The sequence below is a fragment of the Ambystoma mexicanum genome, chromosome 12 (assembly GCF_040938575.1).
Source record: "Ambystoma mexicanum isolate Mex_15411 chromosome 12, UKY_AmexF1_1, whole genome shotgun sequence".
Taxonomy (NCBI): Eukaryota; Metazoa; Chordata; class Amphibia; order Caudata; family Ambystomatidae; genus Ambystoma; species Ambystoma mexicanum.
In genome coordinates this window covers 455,965,160-455,987,595 of record NC_090936.1, presented here as the reverse complement: position 1 = coordinate 455,987,595, position 22,436 = coordinate 455,965,160, and the positions used below count along the sequence as shown (strand labels likewise).

The 22,436-nt window shown below is 46.4% G+C and overlaps 1 protein-coding gene across 3 annotated transcripts in view; it reads left to right on the top strand.

Moving 5' to 3' along the window:
* TUBA8 (tubulin alpha 8) overlaps nucleotides 1-22,436 on the top strand; it is a 163,877-nt gene that overhangs the window by 130,980 nt on the left and 10,461 nt on the right. For all 3 annotated transcript variants that reach the window (XM_069628685.1, XM_069628686.1, XM_069628684.1), the window contains exon 4: nucleotides 9,833-10,513. In XM_069628685.1, coding sequence (XP_069484786.1) covers nucleotides 9,833-10,513 — 681 coding nt within the window. The remainder of the gene's footprint in view (nucleotides 1-9,832; nucleotides 10,514-22,436) is intronic.

Sequence of the window (22,436 nt, the reverse complement as noted above, 5' to 3'; positions counted from 1 at the left end):
GAACATGGATACCCCTGGCTCTGGAAGCACACAATGACCATACTGCCACACACAAGTGGCCTATGTTGCACTGATGGGACTATTGTGGGGTTGTTGTGGGGGAGGGGGTGAGGGTGTGTGTGGGAGTTGGGGGGGAGGGGGAGGGGGGTGAGGGTGTGTGTGGGAGTTGTGGGGGGGTGAGGGTGTGTGTGGGAGTTGGGGGGAGGGGGAGGGGGGTGAGGGTGTGTGTGGGAGTTGGGGGGAGGAGGAGGGGGGTGAGGGTGTGTGTGGGAGTTGGGGGGGAGGGGGAGGGGTGGAGGGTGGTGGTTTTGTTGTACACGTTCCTACATAAATGTTGAATACACTGGTTGTTCATTCCCAAAAAACAGAGTGGACATTGCTCATTTTGCTTGTGTCTTTTGATGTCGCACATTGCATGGTGTACATGTATCCCCACACCCAGTGCCCAATGTCCTCTCACCCTCACACCCTCGGCTGACTTGTGAGTCAGAAATATTGTCCAATCAATGATTGACGCACTGAACGTCCCTCCTGTGCATCGGCACCGTGCTGCTGTCCTGCCATTCCTTCCTCATCCCCCTCATCATCATCTGGTGGTAGCAGTTCCACGTCAGGGGGCAGTGGCACGTTCCGACGGATGCACATGTTGTGTAGCATTACACATGCCATGGTGATCTTGGACACCTTCTCGTGGCTGTAGATGAGTGCCCCACTAGACCGGCTGAGGCAACGAAATCGTGCCTTCAACAGGCCGAAGGTCTGCTCTATCACCACCCGTGTACGGGTATGGGATCTATTGTAGTCCTCCTCGTGCCTGTTCTGTGGGTTGCGGACCGGGGTCATGAGCCACGGCTTTAGAGGGTAGCCAGCATCACCTGCATGGAAGTGGAAAGGAGGTAATTGTGTGTGCATTCATGGTGGAGAATTGTACTAGTCTTACATGGCCGCAGATGATTACTGGGATGATTGTGCACCCCCCCCCCTTTCCCACCCAGGTGGGGTATGCACCCCCCCCTTTCCCACCCAGGTGGGGTATGCACCCCCCCCCTTTCCCACCCAGGTGGGGTATGCATCCCCCCCCTTTCCCACCCAGGGGGAGTATGCAGGCGACCTACTCACAGCCCCAATGCACTGCCATGGCCCATTCAGGTTACTCACCCAGCAGCCAGGCACGTTGTCCGGCATGTCGCTCCATGTAGTGTGGTAGTGTTGAGTTCCGCAGGACCAAGGAGTCATGAGTTGATCCGGGGTATCGGGCATTGCAATGTGTGATGGCTTTACTGGCATTACACACCATCTGGACGTTGATGGAGTGGTATTGCTTGCGGTTGCGATACGGCACCTCCATGGGATGCGGGACCACTAATTCCATGTGGGTGCAGTCGATGGCACCTATGCAATTTGGCATGCCTGCCAGTGCATGGAAGGCAGCTTTGGTGTCATATATCTCCTGGGGAGTACGGGGTAGGGATATGTATTCCCTTGTGTGGGTGAGGAGGGCATCCAGCACTTGTTTGAGTATCCGTGAAAATATGGGCTGTGAAATGCCATGCATGTGCCCCACTGTATGCTGGTAGCTGCCTGTGGCGAGGAAGTGGAGCACAGACACTACCTTCAGTAGAGGGGGGATGGCAGTGCGGATTTCTATGCGGCTCACTGTATCATCATGTATCATGTCCACTATGCTGGTAATGGTGTCCCAGTCAAGCCGGTACAGGGTGTGGATCTGCTCTGGTGTGAGGTTGAAGGGGGTGGCTCTGATGCGGGGGATTGGGGGCTGCCGGCGTGGTAATGGTGGCTGCACCGGTAGGGCATGCTGGGCCTGTCTCACCCTCCTTCTCCTCCTGTGTATCCTCTGTGGTGGGGGTTGTGGTTGTTTTAATTATGGCATGGCGTGTCGGGCGCGCGCCACTAAACCGCTATTCACGGCATCGTACTTTACGACGCCGTTAATAACGGTCTGGTGGGTCAGAATGGGCCGTAACGGGAAACGATGCCGGTATTCCTTTACCAACATCATTTTTCCCTTACCACCAAACTCGGGAAGAGGCCCTTTAAATTCTGTGTTCAAATGCTAGATTTGTGCTCAAGCCATCTTTCTCTGGCTGTCCTCCTGGTTTGTCCAATATATAGAGTCTACATGAACATTTTATATCATAGATCACTACTATGCTGCTGCATGTAGCAAAGTCTTTGAGAGAAATGTTCTGACCTGTGTGAGGATGTTGAATTGTATTCCCTTTAATGACATTGCAGTTTCTACACTGCAGGCACGGGTATGGGCCATTTTTGCATTTCATGAGCATCCTTTGTGTGTCTGGACAGTTCCTTTCAACATTCGAACACTGAATTTAAACTCACTGGGGGGCAAGTGTGGTTCCTCAACACTCGAGAGTGTCAATGAGGACAGAGGCTAATGCAGCATCCTGCATGGCCCAGGTCTCAGCACAGTCTCTAAGTGGCCCAGTAATCTTTCCTGCTGTTAATGAGCTAGCACCTAGAAAGAGGAGACTAGAGGAACAGATACAGTAGGACAAGGTCAACATAGAGCTGCGCAAGCTGGCACTTGAAGAGCAGAAGGTGGCCAACAGATCTACCTCTAGTGGAAGCAGTAGTAGTGGGTCAAACCAAGTGCCTGGGATAAGCCCCAACGACACATCCACAAAGACTTAGTGCATGCTTATGAAGTGGGGAATTATATTTTTGACTGGTTTGAAGTGCTCGAACTGGTTTTCCAGCTACAGGAGGTGGATGAGGTACTGTGGGGTGCTGCCCTGAGGAGTCACTTACGGACCCCAGGGACTGATGCAATACTTCAGTTAACTTCTGAGGAAAGGGCTGTTTTTGAGATCATGGAGGCAGCGCTCCTCAGGAAGTTCTGTAAATCCCCAGAACAGTATCTCAAGAGCTTCAGAAAAGTGGGCAGACATTTGAAGCGTTCACACACTTGTCGTTGAAATATATGAGCGGGTGGGAGTCTGGTAACAAAGTTGACACATTTAAAGGGATGTACAATTTGATTGCGTGTGTGAAAAATTGTGAGGTTGACCTACCCCAGCACCTTGTGGACAAGACTATCACAGACCCTAGGGAGCTTGCAAAGGCTGCCGACAGGTTTGTGAGTACTCGAGTCCAGAAAAAGAATCAGGTGAGCACACCAAAACTGGAAGAGAAATCGGCGGACAAAAAGTAAACAAGAATGGGAAGGACAAAGGTCCAACCCAATCCAATTCAAGGTCAGGTCCCTAAAAGAGAAATCCAAAAACTCTAGTTCAGCCGTGCACACCGAAAAGAAGAGCACAGGCCATGGGCCATAGGAAAGGGGATTCTCCTTGCAAGGGCTTACTCAAGGAAGCCATAGTGAATGTTGGACTCATGGAAGAGGCCATCATTAGCTTAGAGGAGCAATTCCCACTAGGCCAGGGAGTGGCTGAATGTGGATTGGTTACACTGAGTGGGAATGGTACAGGGTCTTCAGAAGAGATCCCAGTTTCCAACAATACTCCACTCTATCTGTATCATGTTTATATCAATGGACACAAAACTCCTGCGGTCCGAGCGACCACGGTTAGCGTCACTGCTGTCACCCGGCAGTGGGTACAGCTAGTCCAGAATATTGATGGGCCTGATTGTAGCGTAAGTGGGTTTGATGGAAAAAGTAAGTGCCCCTTGGTGATAGTAGAGTTCACCTGGTGAGGTGAAACAACCCAGCACTGTGTAGCGGTGAAAGACTCCATCCCTGTCCCATGTGTGTTGGGTAATGATCTTCCTGATCCCGAGATAGTCGCAGCAGCTACCTGATCGAGGGCCAAAGAGATCGCCAGATTGGAATCATTCCAGGCCGTAAGGCTCTGAGAATGTTCAGAGGGCTTGTTGGAAGGTCCGGCGTGGCCTGTAGCCCCCAGTCCAGTTCCACAGACTACTGAGTCGCCTACTCCTGTGAGAGAGGGGCTAGTAACCACTGAGGACCCTACTTTGGTAGCAGGGGACTCATTGACTTCAGAGTTGCCTGGCAAAGCGCAGGAACCTGGAGTGGAGGACCAGGTGGGTGCAGATCTGAGGGGCCTGCCCAAGCTGGATGAGTTCGCATCAGCCGGGGGCCCAGGTCAAACTGACTTCTTCACAGCCCAGAAAGAGTGTCCCACTCTGGCGGGTCTGCAGAAGCAGGCAGAGGAGCAGGCTAAGGGCGAGGCCCCTGGACTGTTCAAAGTGTACTGGGAGGATGGACTCCTGTACAGTGAGCCAAAAGACTCTGAGGGTGAGGGCACCAGGAGGTTGGTGATTCCCCAATGCCACAGAAATTTCCTTTTGGATTTGGCTCTCCAAATTCCTTTAGCGGGTCACTTGGGAGTGACTAAGACATCAGACCGGTTGTCTGCACAATTTTTCTGGCCGCAGTTCAGCGTAAAGGTTGAGGAATTTATATGATCCTGCCTGACTTGTGAAGCTTCTGGCAAGTCAGGTGGTGCCACACAGGCCCCCTTAATTCCACTACCCATGGTTGGATGGCCTTCCGAGAGAATAGGCATGGATATTGTGGTTCCTTTGGATCCTCAAACCAGCTCAGGGAACAGATATATCTTGGTGGTGGTAGACCACGCCAGAAGAAACCCTGAGGTTGTCCCTCTGAGGAGCATCAACGCCCTGTGGTTGCGAAGGCTCTTAATGGGATATTCTCCTGTGTTGGATTCCCCAAGGAAGTAGTTTCTGACAGGGGATCAAACTTCATATCAGCCTATATGAAGGCCATGTGGGAAGAGTGTGGAGTCACCTATCGCCAGATGACTTGGTCATGGCATTAGTGACAGACTGAGCGACTGAGGAGGAGACTGATCCCCTCCCAGACATCTTGCACACTGAAGCCACAGATGGGTCAGTTGAATGTGTCAACCTTGCAACAGACCTGTCAGAACAGCAACTGACAGACTGTCGCTGTTTACTGGGACAGTTTGCCGGTCTGTTTTTTCCACGTCGCGCAGATTGGTGCACCCATGATGTGGACACTGGGGACAGTAAGCCGGTGAAGAGTAAGGTTCACCGGATGTCCGATAAGGTCAGGGACACCGTCAAGGATGAAGTTTCCAAGATGATGTCCCTTGGAGTGGTAGAGCCATCCCACAGCCTATGGGATAGCCCAGTGGTACTGGTCCCTAAAAAGACCAGTGGTGGGAAGACTGAAGTTCGCTTTTGTGTGGACTACAGGGGGCTCAATTCTGTCACAAACACAAATGCGCTCACCCCATTCCTCGGGCAGATGAGCTCATTGACAAGCCTTTGACCTCACAGCGGGGTATTGGCAGGTGGGCTTGACAGATGGAACGAGAAAGATGTCAGCATTCCCAACACTGGAAGGACATCATCAGTTCACAGTGATGCCCTTCAGATTGAAGAATGCCCCAGCCACTTTTCAGCGGATGGTTAACCAGGTTTTGTCGGGTCTGTTAAACTTCAGTGCCACCTATTTAGAAGGCATTGCTGTCTTCAGCCACACGTGGGAGGATCACTTATCCCACCTGAAACAAGTGATTCAGGCGCTGCAGATTGCAGGTCTGACTATCAAGGTCGGTGGAGGTAAGAAACAATCTCTGAAAGCAAAGGTACAGGCTGTGGAGGATTGGGACATCCCCACCACACAGATAAGGGGAGAGCCTTTCTAGGTTTTACCAGGTACTGCCGGTCGTTCATCAGAGGTTATGGGCCCATTGCCATGCCTCTGAATGATGTAACTTTCAAGAAGAGGCCAGGAAGGTAACTTTGACCCCCGCCTGTCAAACCTCCTTTCAGGATTGCAAGGATGGATTGTGCAGGGCCCCAGTTCTGAAAGGACCAGACTATGGTCAGGAGTTAACTATCCAGATAAATGCCTGTGATTTTGGGATTGGAGCCATGCTAGCGCTGCTGAACTCTGAAGGGGCAACCTGTCACCTACATTAGCAGGCGGTTGACAAAAAGGGAAAGGAACTGGGCTGTCATAGAAAAAAAGGCGTACGCAGTCATGCGGGCCATAAAGAATCTGAAGCCCTACATCTTTTGGTCTCACTTTACGATCCAGACGGACCACCGGCCTGTGCGATGGTTAATGGCCATGCATGGGGAGAATCATAACCTTTTGCGTTGGGCCATATTCCTACAGGGATTAGATATGGACATCCAGCACAAGCCAGGCTCCCAGCATGGAAATGCAGATGGCCTCAGCCGGTACTTTAGCCTTGATGACGAACCAGACCCTCAGTAGGGTGGTTAACATGCTGAGGCTGGGGGCATGTGAGGGATTCGACCATCCAAACAGGGAGTGTGCACTCAGCTGGTCTTTTTTTGATGATTTTTTAGGAAATGGAATGATGGGAGAACCTCCGAAAATTTGTCAGACTAATCTGCACACATGTTCTAATGCTTGCTGCACAACAAACACATAGTCTAGTGTACTTTGGGGGACGCAGCCTAAAGGCGCAGTCCTCCCTGTCACATTTATTTGACAGGTGACAGCGAGGCGTGCACGAAAACATCCAGAGGAGAAGGGCAACACCTTCCTCCTCTCATGGCCAGCCTAATTAAATATCAAAGGCTCCATGGATCCGCCCTGTTCTATTGTCTAAGTTATATGTGGTGGTAGTGCATACTGATGAGAGTTAATTGAAGCAGGCCTGCAAATAGGCCTGGTCACAGAACTTAACAATGCGCAGTTAAACTAACACCTCTTTGTTATGCAATGTGTCACCTTGAAGCTAGCTCTCACCCTTCTGTATGAAGGGCAGTGAATGTCATGTCTGGGACAACTGTTAACAGTAGGCAAACTCCCTTTCAGAGGAACGAAGTATGTGATTTGAGGGAAACAGAAGTCTGTTCTCACCACAAACTTCAAGGGAGACCTGCGCTTTGATCAAGAACCACAGAGGGCTCAGTTAACCAGAGAGACACTTTGATCTACAACAGACATGATTATGGGTGGGACTTAGGAGCACATGTTGTCACCTCTTACCTTTCCTGTTGCAAAGCACTCTGGTCCTGACCTCACACATAACAGAAGATTGTTGCTGGGAACCCCGGATTGGTTCCTTAAGGTGGTCTTACCCTGCACCAATCACTGGGGCCCATTTGGCTTTAAAAGAGGGATGAGCCCCTCACTTAGCAGATCATCTGACAACTTTGAAAGGAGTAAGACGAAGGACTAATTTGGACCCTGGCTGAAGGTACAGTCTACCTTACAGCTTCCGCCAGTGATGGAAGGCCACGATTTCCAAGAGGGAAGCGAGATATCTCCCCAAAACATCTGCCATGGAACAGAGGGAGATACCAGACTCAGAGGACCCATCCAGCAGCTCCAGAACCGATATGCAGCCAACACACTGCATGCCTTGCTAGGTTTTGCCAGCAAGCTTCCTAGGTGGGAAGTGCCAGAGAGTCTCTAAACAAAGGACAAGGCCGTTGCCTGCAAACACTCTCCTTAGCTTTGGGCCGTCCACCATCAAAGGACGACTTGAGCACTGCAAAGAAGCTAGGAAGAGTGCCACACAAGCATCAATCAGTGTCCATCTGTTAAGGACATTTTCGAGGCAGTCGAGCCCTCGAACCGTGACCGGTTGCACCACTGACTGTTTTCACGCTACAGCCACTAAAGCCATCCGAGATTCCTCGACCAGTGTTCCAGATTCACCAACCAGCACAGAGACAGCGATTCTTGACCCGAGGCTCCATGTGGCCAGCCTGCAGCTGTCCGTCCAGCCTCGCTTGCCGAACTGCCTGCTGGCTGATACCTTCAGCTGCCTCCCATTTTGAACTCTGTCACAGAAGCTGCAAAGCTACCTGGAACCAACTTGATGCTATCAAACATCAAGATCATCTCAAGCACCAGGTACATGTGGTTCTGTCCTCCTGGTCCTTCTCCGAAGGACCCTAGTGACATTTATGACCCCTTGCTCCCTTGGTGCTGAAACCAAAAAACCTTGAACTGATTGCTTTACTGACTACCCCCCTGTCAGTATCCAGAGTGCATCTCTTTCCTTCGTAAAACTATCTGTCCTCTATGTTAATTTACAGGGTGGGTTGTATTTTATAGTATGCTAGAGCTGTCTGTTCTCATAATAATAAAGTAGACATGTTTATACAACTTTGACTGGACAGTCCTTTTTATCATTGGGTAAAATTGTATTTTCGCTGTGTTGCAACTAATCAACAATCCACGACCTTGCAGAGATAAGCCTGCCGTTCTGTCTACGTTACCAAAAATTGGACAAGGAGATTTATAATGTACTTGTGTTCCAATCTGTTCGGATCCCTTCTGTTGTAATAGCGATGTGGGGTTGATTGATGGTTTAGAAACCGATATTCATCCCTGGACCACCCTTGAAGTTGATTTGTCACACTCCCGCCTGCTATTCCACAATCCTGTCAGACAGTTATGTTTGCATTGTCCATTGTTGACCTTGGAAACCATATCTGGCGTGCTGTAGTGAAAATAGTATAGTGGTACCAGCTATACCATTAGTAATAGCAGTAATGCTAGTAATTAAATAACGAGTAACAATATTTATAGTTACATCACAAGTAGTTGTGCTAATAATAGTAGGATTTCTACCACTTCTACTAGTATTAGTTTTAAAAAGAAAGGCCAGTAGTAGTTGTATCAGTAGCACCAGTGATCACAATACCTCTAGTAGTACATGCAGCTGTGATAGTAGTAACAGTATGACTAAGCTAATACAAACCATTCTGTAGATTCCTTATAGTTTGATCAATTATACAATGATGTAGGTTTATTATTTTGAACCACGGCCATAGTATCATAGGTCTACGGGACTAAACGGGCATAGAACTGTATGGGGTTGGGTACAGTAGGAAGGATTGCCAAATATGGTGTGAGTTTGGGTGGTAGGTAGAAGAAACTGGGCCCTTTTTCCCTACACCTGGCTTATCTCGTGCATCTGCTGACTCCTCCTCCCCATGCTCCCCCCCACACTGTTTGCACTTGCTGTTGTGGGGATTGATGGCAGTTCACAAATTGCAAGATAGCTTAGATAAGGTCAGTTCTAACAATGAAAGAAATGGATGTAACACCTTGCTGACAGGAACATTTGACAGAAGTTAAACATTAGGGGTAAGGAACAGCCTAGCTTAGATAGATACTAATGCTGGACAACTATAGTTACAATTAAGGGCCTTTTTTGTTTATGAAAAAAGCAAATACCACATTTAATAAAAATGAATCCAATGCAATGGTATTCTTACAGTGAAAACACTGTGCCTCAATCAAAAAACACAAATTACAGACAACTGAAAACATAAGCAAGACTGACATCAGAATGAAGCCTTTACAGATACCTTGGCATCCATCCCACAAAGCTTAATCAGGTGTAACTATTCTCATTGTTGAGCAAATGCTCCTGGGCATTTTCCATGTTCTATCACAAACTGATGCCACACACAGCCCCTCACGCAATCGAGGGGTTCCTCAATAGTGGGGCCATCTGCACCTGAGAGCTGCAAAGGTGTCTGCTGTGCCCCTGGTTACTAAATTGGGCACATTTGAACACTATGCATTTTAAAATGGAAATTGAAATATCTTCCTTCTGCTTAGCCACAGTGGACCACTAAGTTTGGCGGTTGTGGCCTCTGGTAGCTGTGGTACTCCCTGCGGTGTAAGCACCAGCAAATGTTGCTGCTGGGTTTTGGATATGTTATAGGCCATGCCATAGTGGATGTAATTTCATGGTTGTGCTCACTTTGAAATAAAGAGATTTAGTTCACAGTAATTGCTTGAATGGTCAAGGGGGCCATGCATAGTGGAAACTGCCTGAAGCAATGATGATTGTTTTGTTTCTCTTCTTTCTTGTAGAGTGATGCTTGCTCAGGGCTCCAAGGTTTCCTTATATTCCACAGTTTTGGAGGTGGAACTGGTTCAGGATTCACCTCTTTGCTCATGGAGCGCCTCAGCCTGGACTACGGCAAAAAGTCAAAGCTAGAGTTTGCCATCTATCCCGCCCCTCAGGTCTCCACTGCAGTTGTGGAGCCCTATAACTCTATTCTCACCACTCACACTACTCTGGAGCACTCAGACTGTGCCTTCATGGTGGACAATGAGGCCATTTATGACATCTGCCGCCGCAATCTAGACATTGAGCGCCCAACCTACGCCAACCTCAACCGCCTGATCAGCCAGATAGTCTCCTCCATCACTGCCTCCCTACGCTTTGATGGTGCCCTTAACGTGGACCTTACTGAGTTCCAAACCAACCTGGTGCCTTACCCCCGCATCCATTTCCCGCTTGTAACCTATGCCCCAATCATCTCTGCTGAGAAGGCCTACCATGAGCAGCTGTCTGTTTCTGAGATCACCAGTGCCTGCTTTGAGCCCAATAATCAGATGGTGAAGTGTGATCCAAGGCATGGTAAATACATGGCCTGCTGCATGCTGTACCGTGGAGATGTGGTACCCAAGGATGTCAATGTTGCAATTGCTGCTATCAAAACCAAGAGGACCATCCAGTTTGTGGACTGGTGCCCCACTGGCTTTAAGGTAAGAGGAGGCTCAAGGAGGGAAAGCTGGATAAGTATATAAGGGATGCAAATGTTTTCATATTAGGAAACTATTATAATGCAAATTATTGAAAACAATCAAGATTTCTACTGCTTGCAAAAGCGTTCTGGCATCTCCTTTAGTCTTTTGACAAGATGCAAAGGTTTTTCAATAGATATTTTGACTTTGTCTTTCTATTACTGATGCTGAAGCCTTTCACAGGTACATGTGAGTCATCCTGCCTGCAATTTCATATATGGTTGCTCTCGTCTGCTGGCTCCATCAGAGCAGAATTTCACATATTGTTTTTCATTCATTCAATGGTACTTTATTTAGGCTATGTGCCATAAAAGCAACAAAATATAAAAACATACAACGATAATACACTTTATGAATATATGATACACAAATGCATCTTTAAAACATATCATAAAATAGTTTGATCCCTAAAAGTTTACGATATCAGCTGAATGGGGAGATAATGTTGTCTTGTGTCATGTTTAATTCCAACAAGAATTATTGGAAATTAATTAATCGACATCAAGATTTCCAAATACAAATTCAGGAAAACCTGATTCTGGAATCCGTTTGGGTGGCACATTTCTCAACCCTGTACAATCAACCAGATTGTGGGGAGAATGATGCATTAAGCAGCGAACCGTGGGCTTTAATGTTTGATCAGGGTGATGTTTTGCCAATGATTAAGGAAAGGATTTGCGAGGCTCGGGCTCTGTGGCCACTGTAATCTAGTTTTTAAAGAAGTTTCCGAATCATGGGCCACTTACTTATATGTTATTTAAGTACATCTTGTTACCCAACTTTTTCCCGAAACCTGGTGTTGTGCAGATATTATCCCAATTTCCAAGAAGGGGAAACAAATAAGACCCCTTCAACTATTGCCCTGTTGGACGCGGAAGAAACTTAACATACTCAGAGATCTCATAAAATGGACGGAGGTGAACTGTTTTCTTAAGCCAAGCCAAACTGATTTCAGGGAGGGTGTAGGGACCATGTTGCCTGGTGTAGTAATGGATTAGTTGCAGCACATCAGCAAAAAAAGGCTCTCTTGATACATATGTGGCCAGCATAGATCTGTCCCTCGCTTTCAATGCTGTTATCCGAGGGCCTTTGTGGACAAAGCTTTGGTTGTAGAACATTCTGAATTCCCTACTTAGCCTATTAATCAGTCTACACAATGACTCTGTTAAGAACTAGGCTTAATCTTCAGGAAGGCCTTTCTGAGCCTGTGAAAACATCCACTGGCTTGGGGCAAGGATCTATACTGGCCCCATTTTTATTTGTCTTTCAGATATGGGGGATCACTTCGCACACCCTTCTTTTTTCGCCCCGCAGGTTTTCGATGTTAGGGTTTTTTGGCTCTCGTATGTGGTTGACATTGATCTGCTGGATCATACAAAGGTGGTGTTACAGAGACTAATAGGTGCTTTTTCCTTGGATGCCCAGCAGAATAATCTTGTAATTAACAAAAAGAAGACAACAATCTTTCAGTTTACAAAAATTAAGAAAATCTAATTGAAGAATTGGTGGCTTGTGGAACGAAAAATAGAACAAAAACAACTGAGCTTGTGTATTTGGGATTTAACATATTGTCCTTACCCAATAAGCAAATCATCATGGCTGGGGTTAAAAGGAAAGCAAGATCTTTGGCTCACCAGATTAGACATTTTCTGAACAAATTTGGGAAATTTACTATTTTGACGGTAAGGACATTTTATGAGGGTAAAGTTGTACCGGCCCTGCTCTACAGCCTAGAGACATTTCAGTCCCTCTTTCATGTGGACTTCACATCTATAGAAGCCCTTATATGGAAACATCTCCTCTCTGTACCTAAGAGTGTTCCTATGGCAGCTCTTTGTTGTGAACTTGGGTTACTTTCCCTTAATGTTAGACTGCTTTGGAAAAGGTTGTTGTTCTGTTCCAAATGTTTGGTCTCCCCCCACAAGCCTCCTTATCTTCCACTTTTGTAGGAATCTGTATGTCAAAGTTTGTGAATCCACTCTGTCAGTTTGGGATCTCTCGCTAGCAGACGGGGTGGAAGATATGAGCTCTCTTAAAAGAAATCTGCATCTATGTGATTGGTAGTACACTAGGACCTCTCTCACTAAGTTTAAACGAGTTGGTGATTTATCAATAGCTTATAAACATTTAGGGGCAGTCCGTCTTTATTTGAAGCAATTCCTATCTCCATCGTCCAGAACAATATACATGCGTTTTTGGCTTACATTTTTAAAACAAAAGATAATCTTATCCTTTGGGAAAACATGTTGAGATGCCCCCAAGATGTTGAGATGCCCCCAGTATGTAGTTATTGTCTTATGGAGCGTGAGACTCTAAAACATTTGGTTTCAAAATGTGCAAGTTTAAATGATAAGAGGGTTTTAAATTTTGGGCGGTTTGTACATTCTATAGATTTTATACTGACTGATTCACTCTAGGAAAGATTTTGTAAATCAAATTCGGTCTCGTTAATGTTCGCACTATTGCCCTTTTTGGAAAGAATTTGAATAGTTAAATCATTTACACAGTGTAGGTTTTATAAATTTGTGATGAAATGTTATTAAGTGGCATAAGATGTTTTGTATTTTGTATTTATTTTTAACCTTTCAACAACTATTACATTTGTCTAAGGTTTCATTTTGTAAACCAAAATAAAACATATATATATATATATATATATATATATATATATATATATATATATATATAATCAGATTGGTAAAGGGCTAAAGTATAGGGACTTTGCCAAACGCCCAAGCACAATAGACCAGACTTGAATTACAAAAATAATACCTTTGATTCATTCAAAATAGTGCATCACATATGAGATAAAAAATACACATCTTGATAAAATGCAGACCAGGTATTGCTCAAAAACATCATTGTATAGAGTGAGCCATTGACCATTTTACCTGAATTAACTTATTCTGGTTGCCTTATGGAGGCTATATTGTCCCAACATCCCCTTGTCATTTGGCTGTGACTGTTAAGGTTTATCATGACCTTACAGCATTAGCATGTTATCTACCATGTCAAAAAGCCTATGAGCATGAGTACATACTTCATGGCCCTTTCATTACTTATGTGATGTGGACCCCCTGTTCGATAATTGCGACACGTATTGGGACTGACTCACAGCAACAGCATGAGTACATGGCACAACTCATTATGAGATGCTATCCTGCATCTAAACTGCTTGAGACAGCATGCTAAATTCATCTGTGTGGCTAATTGAATTGTATTCTCGACATTGAGGTTTACTATTGTGACACATATTGGGGCTGACGTATAGCAAGGGTATGAGTATACGTTGCTACCCATTAGGAGCAGATTTTCCTTAGCTAAAATGTCTGTGACAGCATGCTAATCTCATCTGTGCTGTAATTGAAATGCATTCTGGACATTGAGGTCCCACTATTGTATGATCATGCAAATATGAACTAGCTGCTTCGGGGGATATAAGGCTGATGATTAGTGCTACAATTTCATTTTGATTTTAAACTTGCACCACTGGGGAGTGATTGGCCATTAGATAGGACTGGTTTCCTAATCTATGCAGCCGAGCCTATACACATTAGCACATTTGTGCAGTATTCTCGCATAGTTTATATATATAACGACTTTGTTGAAACGAGCGCAATTGTCACGCGACAGGCGACCAACCACTAAGCTAGTGTATTATTACTTTAGCAAGGCTTGTGTAAACTGCTTAATTTTATATTAGCCACCATAATACTGTGGCTTCTTTACCTCTGTCCAATATGGCGGATTCTGTCTACCTGGAGACCATAGAGTTCTATGGGGTGGGTAGCACACTTTCTGGTCACATGACACTACATCTATTACATAAGAGGTAGATAGCTTCGTATCAACCATCACAGTAATCAAAACATTACATTAATACTGTTTCATTATACAAAATTGATCTTTTATTCAATAATATCACAAATTTAAAAAGCAAAAAACATCTATCGCTAGCCTATAAATGCACATAGTGAAGATTACTAAAACACGGTCTAAAAAAGACACTTTGCTCGTGATACATGTACCTAAATCAGGTCAGGTAATGTATGTACTTTTAACATCATTTGTTTTCTAGACTATATAATGAAGGCATTAGCCAACTTCATATAGTCAACGCCCTTTTGTTGGAGTAAGTGCTTTTCCCTAGTTACTTCATACTAGGGTAAGGGGACTCAACATGTTTCAGTTCTCATACGTAATTCTTGGAACTTTCATTAGGAGATATGCCATTGTATTTTTAGTGTTTACAATTAAAAACAAGTAGTACTGCGATAGCATCAGTTGTTATTGATTACAACTCTTGTTGACAGTAAATACAACAATCTGCACTTGAGGTTGTGACTGGTCCAGTGTGTGGGGAAAATCTTTGGAGGTAGAATCCTGAGTAAAGCAGGAATAGTCCTCTAGGTCAAGTAGCTGTATATTTGATTGTATCTAGCTAGACCTCCTATTGGATGATGGTTAGGTATTCAGGCGAAATTCATTAGAATATTCTCCAGATTACTTCAAACTGAGAATCTAGTTTACGTCAATGGTCGCTGGAGACTTGGGAATTTAACTTAATTGAATGTCTTTGTGTATTACGTTCCACAAAGGTTTTTGTAGTGGCTCACAGAGTCTTCTTTTTTCGTGTTGTTTTTTTTCTCTTGTTGTTTTTTCGCCTCGCGAGTGTTGCGCGGTGAAATGGCATACCCGCGCCTTAGTATCGTCTGTAGTTATACTCGGAGTATGCTAGCTCTTTCGGCCTTTCTATATTGATCTGGATCTCTGCGGCGTTCTTGGTATGTTCGCTACAAGCATGGTGGGGAGTAGCCTGTCACCCGATTTTGGCTGCTTTTCGTTATAATGCACAAGAAAACTAAGGTTTGATAACTAGCCTGAGGAAGCTTGTGAGACGAGCGGAACGCATGGTGTCATCCACCCGGTTGGGTACGTTTTTGGGCAATACCTGGTCTGCATTTTATCAAGATGGATATTTTTTATCTCATATGTGATGCACTATTTTGAATTAATTAAAGGTATTATTTTTGTAATTGAAGTCTGGTCTAGTGTGCTTGGGCGTTTGGCAAAGTCCCTATACTTTAGCCCCTTACCAATATGTGGCTAGTGTGGGAATTTACTATGTGTTTTCATGTTTAGAGCCTAGCCAGCTCTTGCCCTACAGCACCAGTGGCTAATCTAGTTTTATATATATAAAACCAGAAGAAAGAATGCTGCTAAGCAGGAGGACCGCACTCCAGGTTCTATGGGCAAATACAAAAAATCCAACAAAACTGTGAGAAAATGACACCGAATTTTATTGAATCCAAAAAGATTTGACATTTAGCAGGGTGCATAGGTACATTTTATATTTAAATGATGCTTTCTGCACTTCCTGTGAGCTTTTTCACACAGGGTGGAACCAAGTAGTCCATCACTGTTGGCAACAGGCATGTCTGGGACTATAATATTCACAATGTAGGCAGACATGTTGGAAAGGGAAACTGACAATGAGGTGAATACCTTAGTGCCTGTGTAACCAAAAAGAATGTAAATCATGAATAAGCACTTGGATGAATAAACAATCAATTCACCCGATCATTCAATAGCAATATAGATAGACAATTAATCATTCAGTATAGTCAAAGTGACAAACATCCTACTTCACTGTATGTAAACTGAGAATACTGAGTTACAAATGCAGACTTTACTGAATTTAATCGCATTCAAATAAGCATGCTAAAGTGTATATTCTAAAGTGCTGGTGCAATAAATACCAATAAAGTAAAAGGTCCCAAAGGAAGAACTGATAAAATGCACAACAGATACTTGAATGCAGATACTGATAGCTGCCCAGGAATAAAGTACTCCTGCAATAAATGTTATGGTATGGTATTGTTTATTTATAAAGCACCTATACACAGGCAAGTGTTACACAAAGTGCTCAAGGAGGGTGGGAACAGGGGGGGGAAAAACAAAAGTCGCTCAGAGCCCTTGAAATTCTGAGACAATCGTAGTCTGTGCAGGTAGAGTACGTGCATAAAATACATTTAACAGTTGAGACACAACAAATAGGCTTGACAGCGATTCTGCAGTGCAATTAGGGGTGAAGACAAGGCAGAACAGACAGACGATCTTCAGGCACAGTGCATTCAGATTGTGCAAGTGCACAGATGGCCGCAGGGAGGGGGAGGTCCAAGTGCACTCCGTCAGTGGAGACTGGGGTACGTGCAGAGAGAGCCACGCTCTAGGGTTATTTCTCCTCAAGTGCAGTGAAGCTGGGTGGGGTGTAGGGCCCTGAGGCAAGTGCAAGCGAGGACTGGCAGGGGTGCCTGGGACCTGTGAGACTCTTGAGGTAAACCAGGGGGCCAGTCAGCAAGCTGTAAGGAAGTGGAGGGGGAAGGGGAAAGAGCAGAGAGCTAGGTTAGCAGGGTAGAGGGAGAGAGAAAGAAGAGAAGAGGAAGGTCTTGAGGAGTTTCCGGAACTTAAGAAGATCAGGCTCAAGATGGAGGGCGGCAGGGAGACTATTCCAGAGGGAGACAGATGCTGATGATAAGGATCTCCCTTCAAATCTCTGCTTGGAAAACCGGCTCACTCACAGAAGGTTGGAGGTAGCTGAGTGGAGGGCTCATGAGGGACAGTATTTAGGTAAGCAGCGTTGCAGGTAGGTAGGTCCCAGGTGCCAGAAAGCCTTTTGGACAATGCAGAGGGTCTTGAACTTGATCCTTGCAGCCACCAGGAGCCAGTGAAGGGATTTCAGTAATGGAGAGATTTGTATTTGTATTTTATTGATTTATAAAGCGCCTTACGCCAAAGCGCTGTACAAAGAACAACATGATACATAAAACATGAACGATAAACTGTTGAAGCATAACAATATGAATCAATCAAACAACAAAACAATGGAAAGAGTAATTAACTGAAAGGGGAGGGGGGGCAGGGGGGAGGGACAGGTTGGGGGTGGAGTGAAGGAGGAGGAGGGCAAGAGGGGGAAAGGGAGGGAGGAAAAGGGGGATAGAGGAGGGGAGGGAGAGAGTCGGGGAAAGAGAGAAGGGGAAAGTAGAGTGGGGTAGGCGATTCAAGGAGGAGGATGGAGAAGGAGAGATTTCAGGGAAGTGCAGAATGAAGGGAAGGTGGGGGAAGAACGGATGGCAAGAGGAAGGGAGTTCCAGTGTAAAGGAGCTAAGAGCTGGAAGGAGCGAAAATGGGAGGAGGCACACGGAGGAGGAGGTGAAGTGAGAGGAAATGGTCAGCTGATCGGAGGGAACGGGAGGGAGAGTAGAAGGAGAGAAGGGAGGAGAGATGGGGGGTGCAAGACCATGAAGAGATTTGAAGACAAGACAGAGAAATTGAAATTTAAGTTGTGAGTGAAAAGGAAGCCAGCTAAGGTAGGAGAGGGAGGAAGAGATGGAATCACGGGAGGTAAGGAGACAAAGGGTGCGTACAGCAGAGTGGTAGATAGATTTAAGAGGGGCAAGGTGAGAATTAGGGAGTCCAAAGAGTAAGGAAGAGCAGTAGAAGAGGCGGGAGAAGACAAGGGAGGAGATTAAGAGTTTAGTAGCGTGGAAAGTGAGAGAGGGGCGGTTTTTGCGAATATGGAAGAGGCGGAAGCGGCAGGAGAGAGAAGTGAGGGAGATGTGTTGGGAGAAGGAGAGAGAGGAGTCGAAGAGAACGCCTAGGTTGCGAGCCTGAGAAGAGATAGGGAGATTGGAGGGAGGGAAGTGAATGAAAGGGGGAAGAGAGGGAGGGGGAAGAGAGTTAGAGGGAAAAAATAAGACTTCTGTTTTGTCGGTGTTAAGAGAGAGAAATCGGGAAGACATCCAGTTCTTGATGGCAGTGAGGCAGGAAGAGAGCTGTAGGTGGAGGTCAGTTGAGAAGGAAGAGAAAGAGAGGAAGAGTTGAGTGTCGTCGGCATAGAAGTGGTGAGAGATGCCAAACGAGGAGATAACAGGGACAATGAGGGAGGTGTATAGAGAGAAGAGAAAAGGGCCTAGAACAGAGCCTTGGGGTATGCCATAATCAAGAGAATAGTTAGGAGAGGACCGACCACCCCAGGAGACTGTAAAGGAGCGGGAGGAGAGGTAAGAGGATAACCAATTGAGCACGGAGCCTTTGAAGCCAAAGGAGGAGAGAGTGTGAAGTAGAAGGGGGTGATCAACAGTGTCAAAGGCTGCAGAGAGATCAAGGAGAATAAGGATAGAGGATTGTTTAGCATGAAGGGCAGTAAGAAGGGAGTTCAGAATAGAGGTGAGAGCAGGTTCAGTGGAGTGTTTAGGACGAAAGCCTGATTGGGAGGGTGGTAGGATAGAGAAATTAGTGGTGAAGGATGAAAGTTGAGAGTATGCAAGGCGTTCGAGAAGCTTGGAAAGGAAAGGGAGAAGAGAGATAGGTCTGAAATTCGAGGTGAGGCATGGGTCAGCAGAAGGTCTCTTTAGTATGGGGATGACCGTGGCATGTTTAAAGGCAGAGGGAAAGGTAGCGGAGGAGAGACAAATGTTGAAGAAGGAAGTGAGGTAGGGGACAAGAAGAGGGTAAATCTTAGGGATGAGAAGGGAAGGGAGAGGGTCAGTAGGGGCAGACGTAGGATGGGCTTTGGATAGGAGGGTGGAGACTTCAGAGGGGGAGACAGGTGAGAAGGAGGACATACAGGAAGGAGGAGGGGGGCGAAGAAGAAGAGATGCGGTCCTTGGGCTTGAGGACAAGGGTAAATCTTGCGGTTCTGTTCTGGATGAGTTGCAGAGTGCACAGGGTAGAAGGGAGGTTGAGGAAGAGGCTGTTGCAATAGTCCAGTCTAGAGAGAACCAGGGCTCTGGAGAAAGTGAGCTACTGGGGGAAAGCGAGAAAAGGTAGAGTACCTCTGAGGAGGTGTAGCTGATAGTTAGACTTTTTAGAGATGTCCAAAATGTGATAGGAGGAGAGAGTGGAGTCGAAGATGACCCTAAGGTTTTTTGTCTTGTGGGTGGGTGCGGGCATAGGGCCAAGGGAGGCCAGCCAGAGTGAAAGTGGGAAAGCGGAAGCAGGCATCCCAATGCAGACAATCTCAGTCTCACTGCTGTTGAGGCAGAGGTTGTTTGCAGCAAACCATGACTGAATAACGGACAGTCATATATGAGAGAGGAGGAGGGGGCGGCTGAGATTAGCCTGAAAGATAGTTGTGTGTCATCCTTGTAACACTGGAAGTTAGAGGTGAAAGTGGCAATCACACGTGCCAAGGCAGCCATATATATGTTGAAGAACCAGGGGGATAGGTTTGATCCCTGGCGAACGCCACAGGTTGAGAGAGCTATAGTTGAGAGAAAGGCTCGGAGTTCCACCTGGGATGGGCGGTCAGAGCAAAAGGAGGTTAACCATGCCAGAGCCTGACCTGTGATTCCCAGGCATGCAATCAGGATGTTTTGGTTAACTGTGTCAAAGGCAGAGGAGAGGTCAAGGAGAATGAGGACAGAGGGAGTGTTAGTGTCAAGATTTGAGAGCAGGTCTTCACGGGTGTTCAGATGGTCTGCCTGACGAGTTCCATTTCCGCTCAGCTGCCCTACACTTGCGTTTAATGGCAGCCAGATCGAAGTCATACCAAGAGTTGCACTTTTTGAAAGGCTTCAGTCGGACCCTCATGACAGGGACAAGAGTGTCAAGCATGTTGGAGATAGAGATATTGAGGTTAGCAAGGGCTGTGTCAGGGTGGGAGTCAGCTGCAGGAATGGGAGGAGGAGAGTAGGTGGAGACAAAGGCAACCACTGTCACTTTTTTCATGGGTCTGGTGACTTTGAAGCCGATTGGCCGTGCAGGGTGTGTTGCTGCAAGAGGAGAGGAAGCTTCAGGTGTGTTGAGAGAAGAGAGTGGTCAGTCAAGAGAGAGAGGTAGTGAGAGGGATGCAGGATATCAGTAGAGAAGAGAGCATCCAAGGTGTAGCCCACAGTGTGTCTGAAGCCAGAGGGTAGAATAGAGAGGGTGAGAGAGTTGCATAGGTTGCAGAAAGGTCCTGAGGAGTCAGGAGAGGCCAGAGGATGTTGAGATCACCCATCAGGAGGAGACAGGAGGAGGAGAGTAGAGAGGAAGCCAGGTCAGGTCATTGCGCGAGGAAGAGAGTGGACTGTCTTGGTGGCCAATAGAAGGTGGCCATAGGGAGAGAAGATGTATTCGCGAGTGAGACCATGTAGACTAGGCACTCGAAGGAGAAGTAGGCCTGAGTAGGGATGATGGACACAGGTCCATTCTGGGAAGTTCACTGCCACTCCCCCCTGTCTTCTTTGGCCTGGGCGCAGAGAGGATTTTCTATCCTTCAGGGAGGAGTGTGTCAAAGCTTGTGACAGAGCTATCCTTGAACCACGTCTCCGTGATGGCAAGCACATCAAGGCCTGTAAGTTCAAGGAGGTTGCAGATGTCAGATGAGTGTTTGACAGCAGAGCGAGTGTTGAGCGTGGCAATATGGAGCAGCTTGCCATCTTTGAGGGTCTTCCGTGAGGGAGTGCGGGGGATGATGGTCCCCCTTGGGGGTGGCAGGAGGGCCAGAGGGAAAATGCAGGATGGCAGAGGAGCCAAGGCCAGCAAGGGAGCCAGGACAGTGTGGCAAGGTAAGGATGCCAATACAGAGGAGGAAGGCACAGTGGGCAAAGGAGCCAGTGCAGAGGAGCAGGGTGGCACAGTAGGCAAGGGAGCCTCGGCAGAGGTGAAGGAATGGACAGTAGGCAAGGGAGCCAGTGAGGAGGAGGAGGGTGGCACAGAAGGCAAGGGAGCCAGTGCAGAGGAGGAAGGTGGCACAGATGGAAGGCGAGCGTGGCCGGATGGAGAGGTGAGGTTAGAGAGGCGAGGGAGAATATACTGTCAAAGAGAATAAGGTTGCACTTTAGTATCAAAATTCAAAATGAGCTTAGTCTCCAGGTGACCTAATCTTAAAGTACTATTGCACCTGGAGGATGGATGGCAATGTGGGCAACACCATAAATGGTTATCAACTGTATAGATTTTATATTGACTGATTAATTCTGGGAAAGATTTTATAATTCAAATTCTGTCTCATTAATTTATGCACTATTGTGCTTTATGGAAAGAATTAGAATAGTTAAATGATTTATACAGTGTAGGTTTTATAAATGTGGGATGAAATGATATTAAGTGGCATAAGATGTTTTGCATATTGTATTTTTAACCTTTCAAAAAAGTATTACATTTTGTGTAAGGTTTCATTTTGTAAAACAAAATACAAATTATAATGTTAAGTTTCCATTTGTTCAGTATTCAATATGCATTTATTTGCTTATTTTCATGGACCGCTATTGACTCGCGGACCCGCCCTGCCGGCCCTCACCGGCCTTTTGTGTCTATTCCCGGTGGTTCCCGCTACTTCCTCCTTACTTCGGAAGCCGAGAAATCCACTGGTGCTAGTCCTGCTCACCTGCTGTAGGTTTCTCTCGACACGCCAGCACTTCCAAGGCTTCTTCCCGGATGCGGGCAACGTCTTCTCTGCTCCTCACTCTATGTCGTGGAGGCCCCCAGACCTGTGGTGAATACTCAGCCACTTGTTTTGGGTCCCACAAGTCATCTGGGATAACTGCTTGTGTCATGGCTCCTTCTCCGGTCCCACCATGGCTGCCTCCTCACAAGGGTCTCCTGCTGGTCTCCCTGTTGCTCGCTTCCTTGCTTAGCTGGTCTCCCTTTATACACTTGCAGCCCCTTGACATGTTGCAGGTGTGGATGCTTGATTAGCCCTGCCTGACCATAATTAAAGGGACATGCCTGACCCTCACAGCTCTTTGTAGGCATCTTCCTCGGCCCAATACTAAAGTGATGAAAGGGTGTAGCTTTTATTACTCTTAGTTGCCTCTTCTTTCGACCCAGTACTGTCAAGTGTCACATGTGGGGAAATGAGGGAAGCTGGCCATAAAGGTCAGGGGAGAGTTAGGTT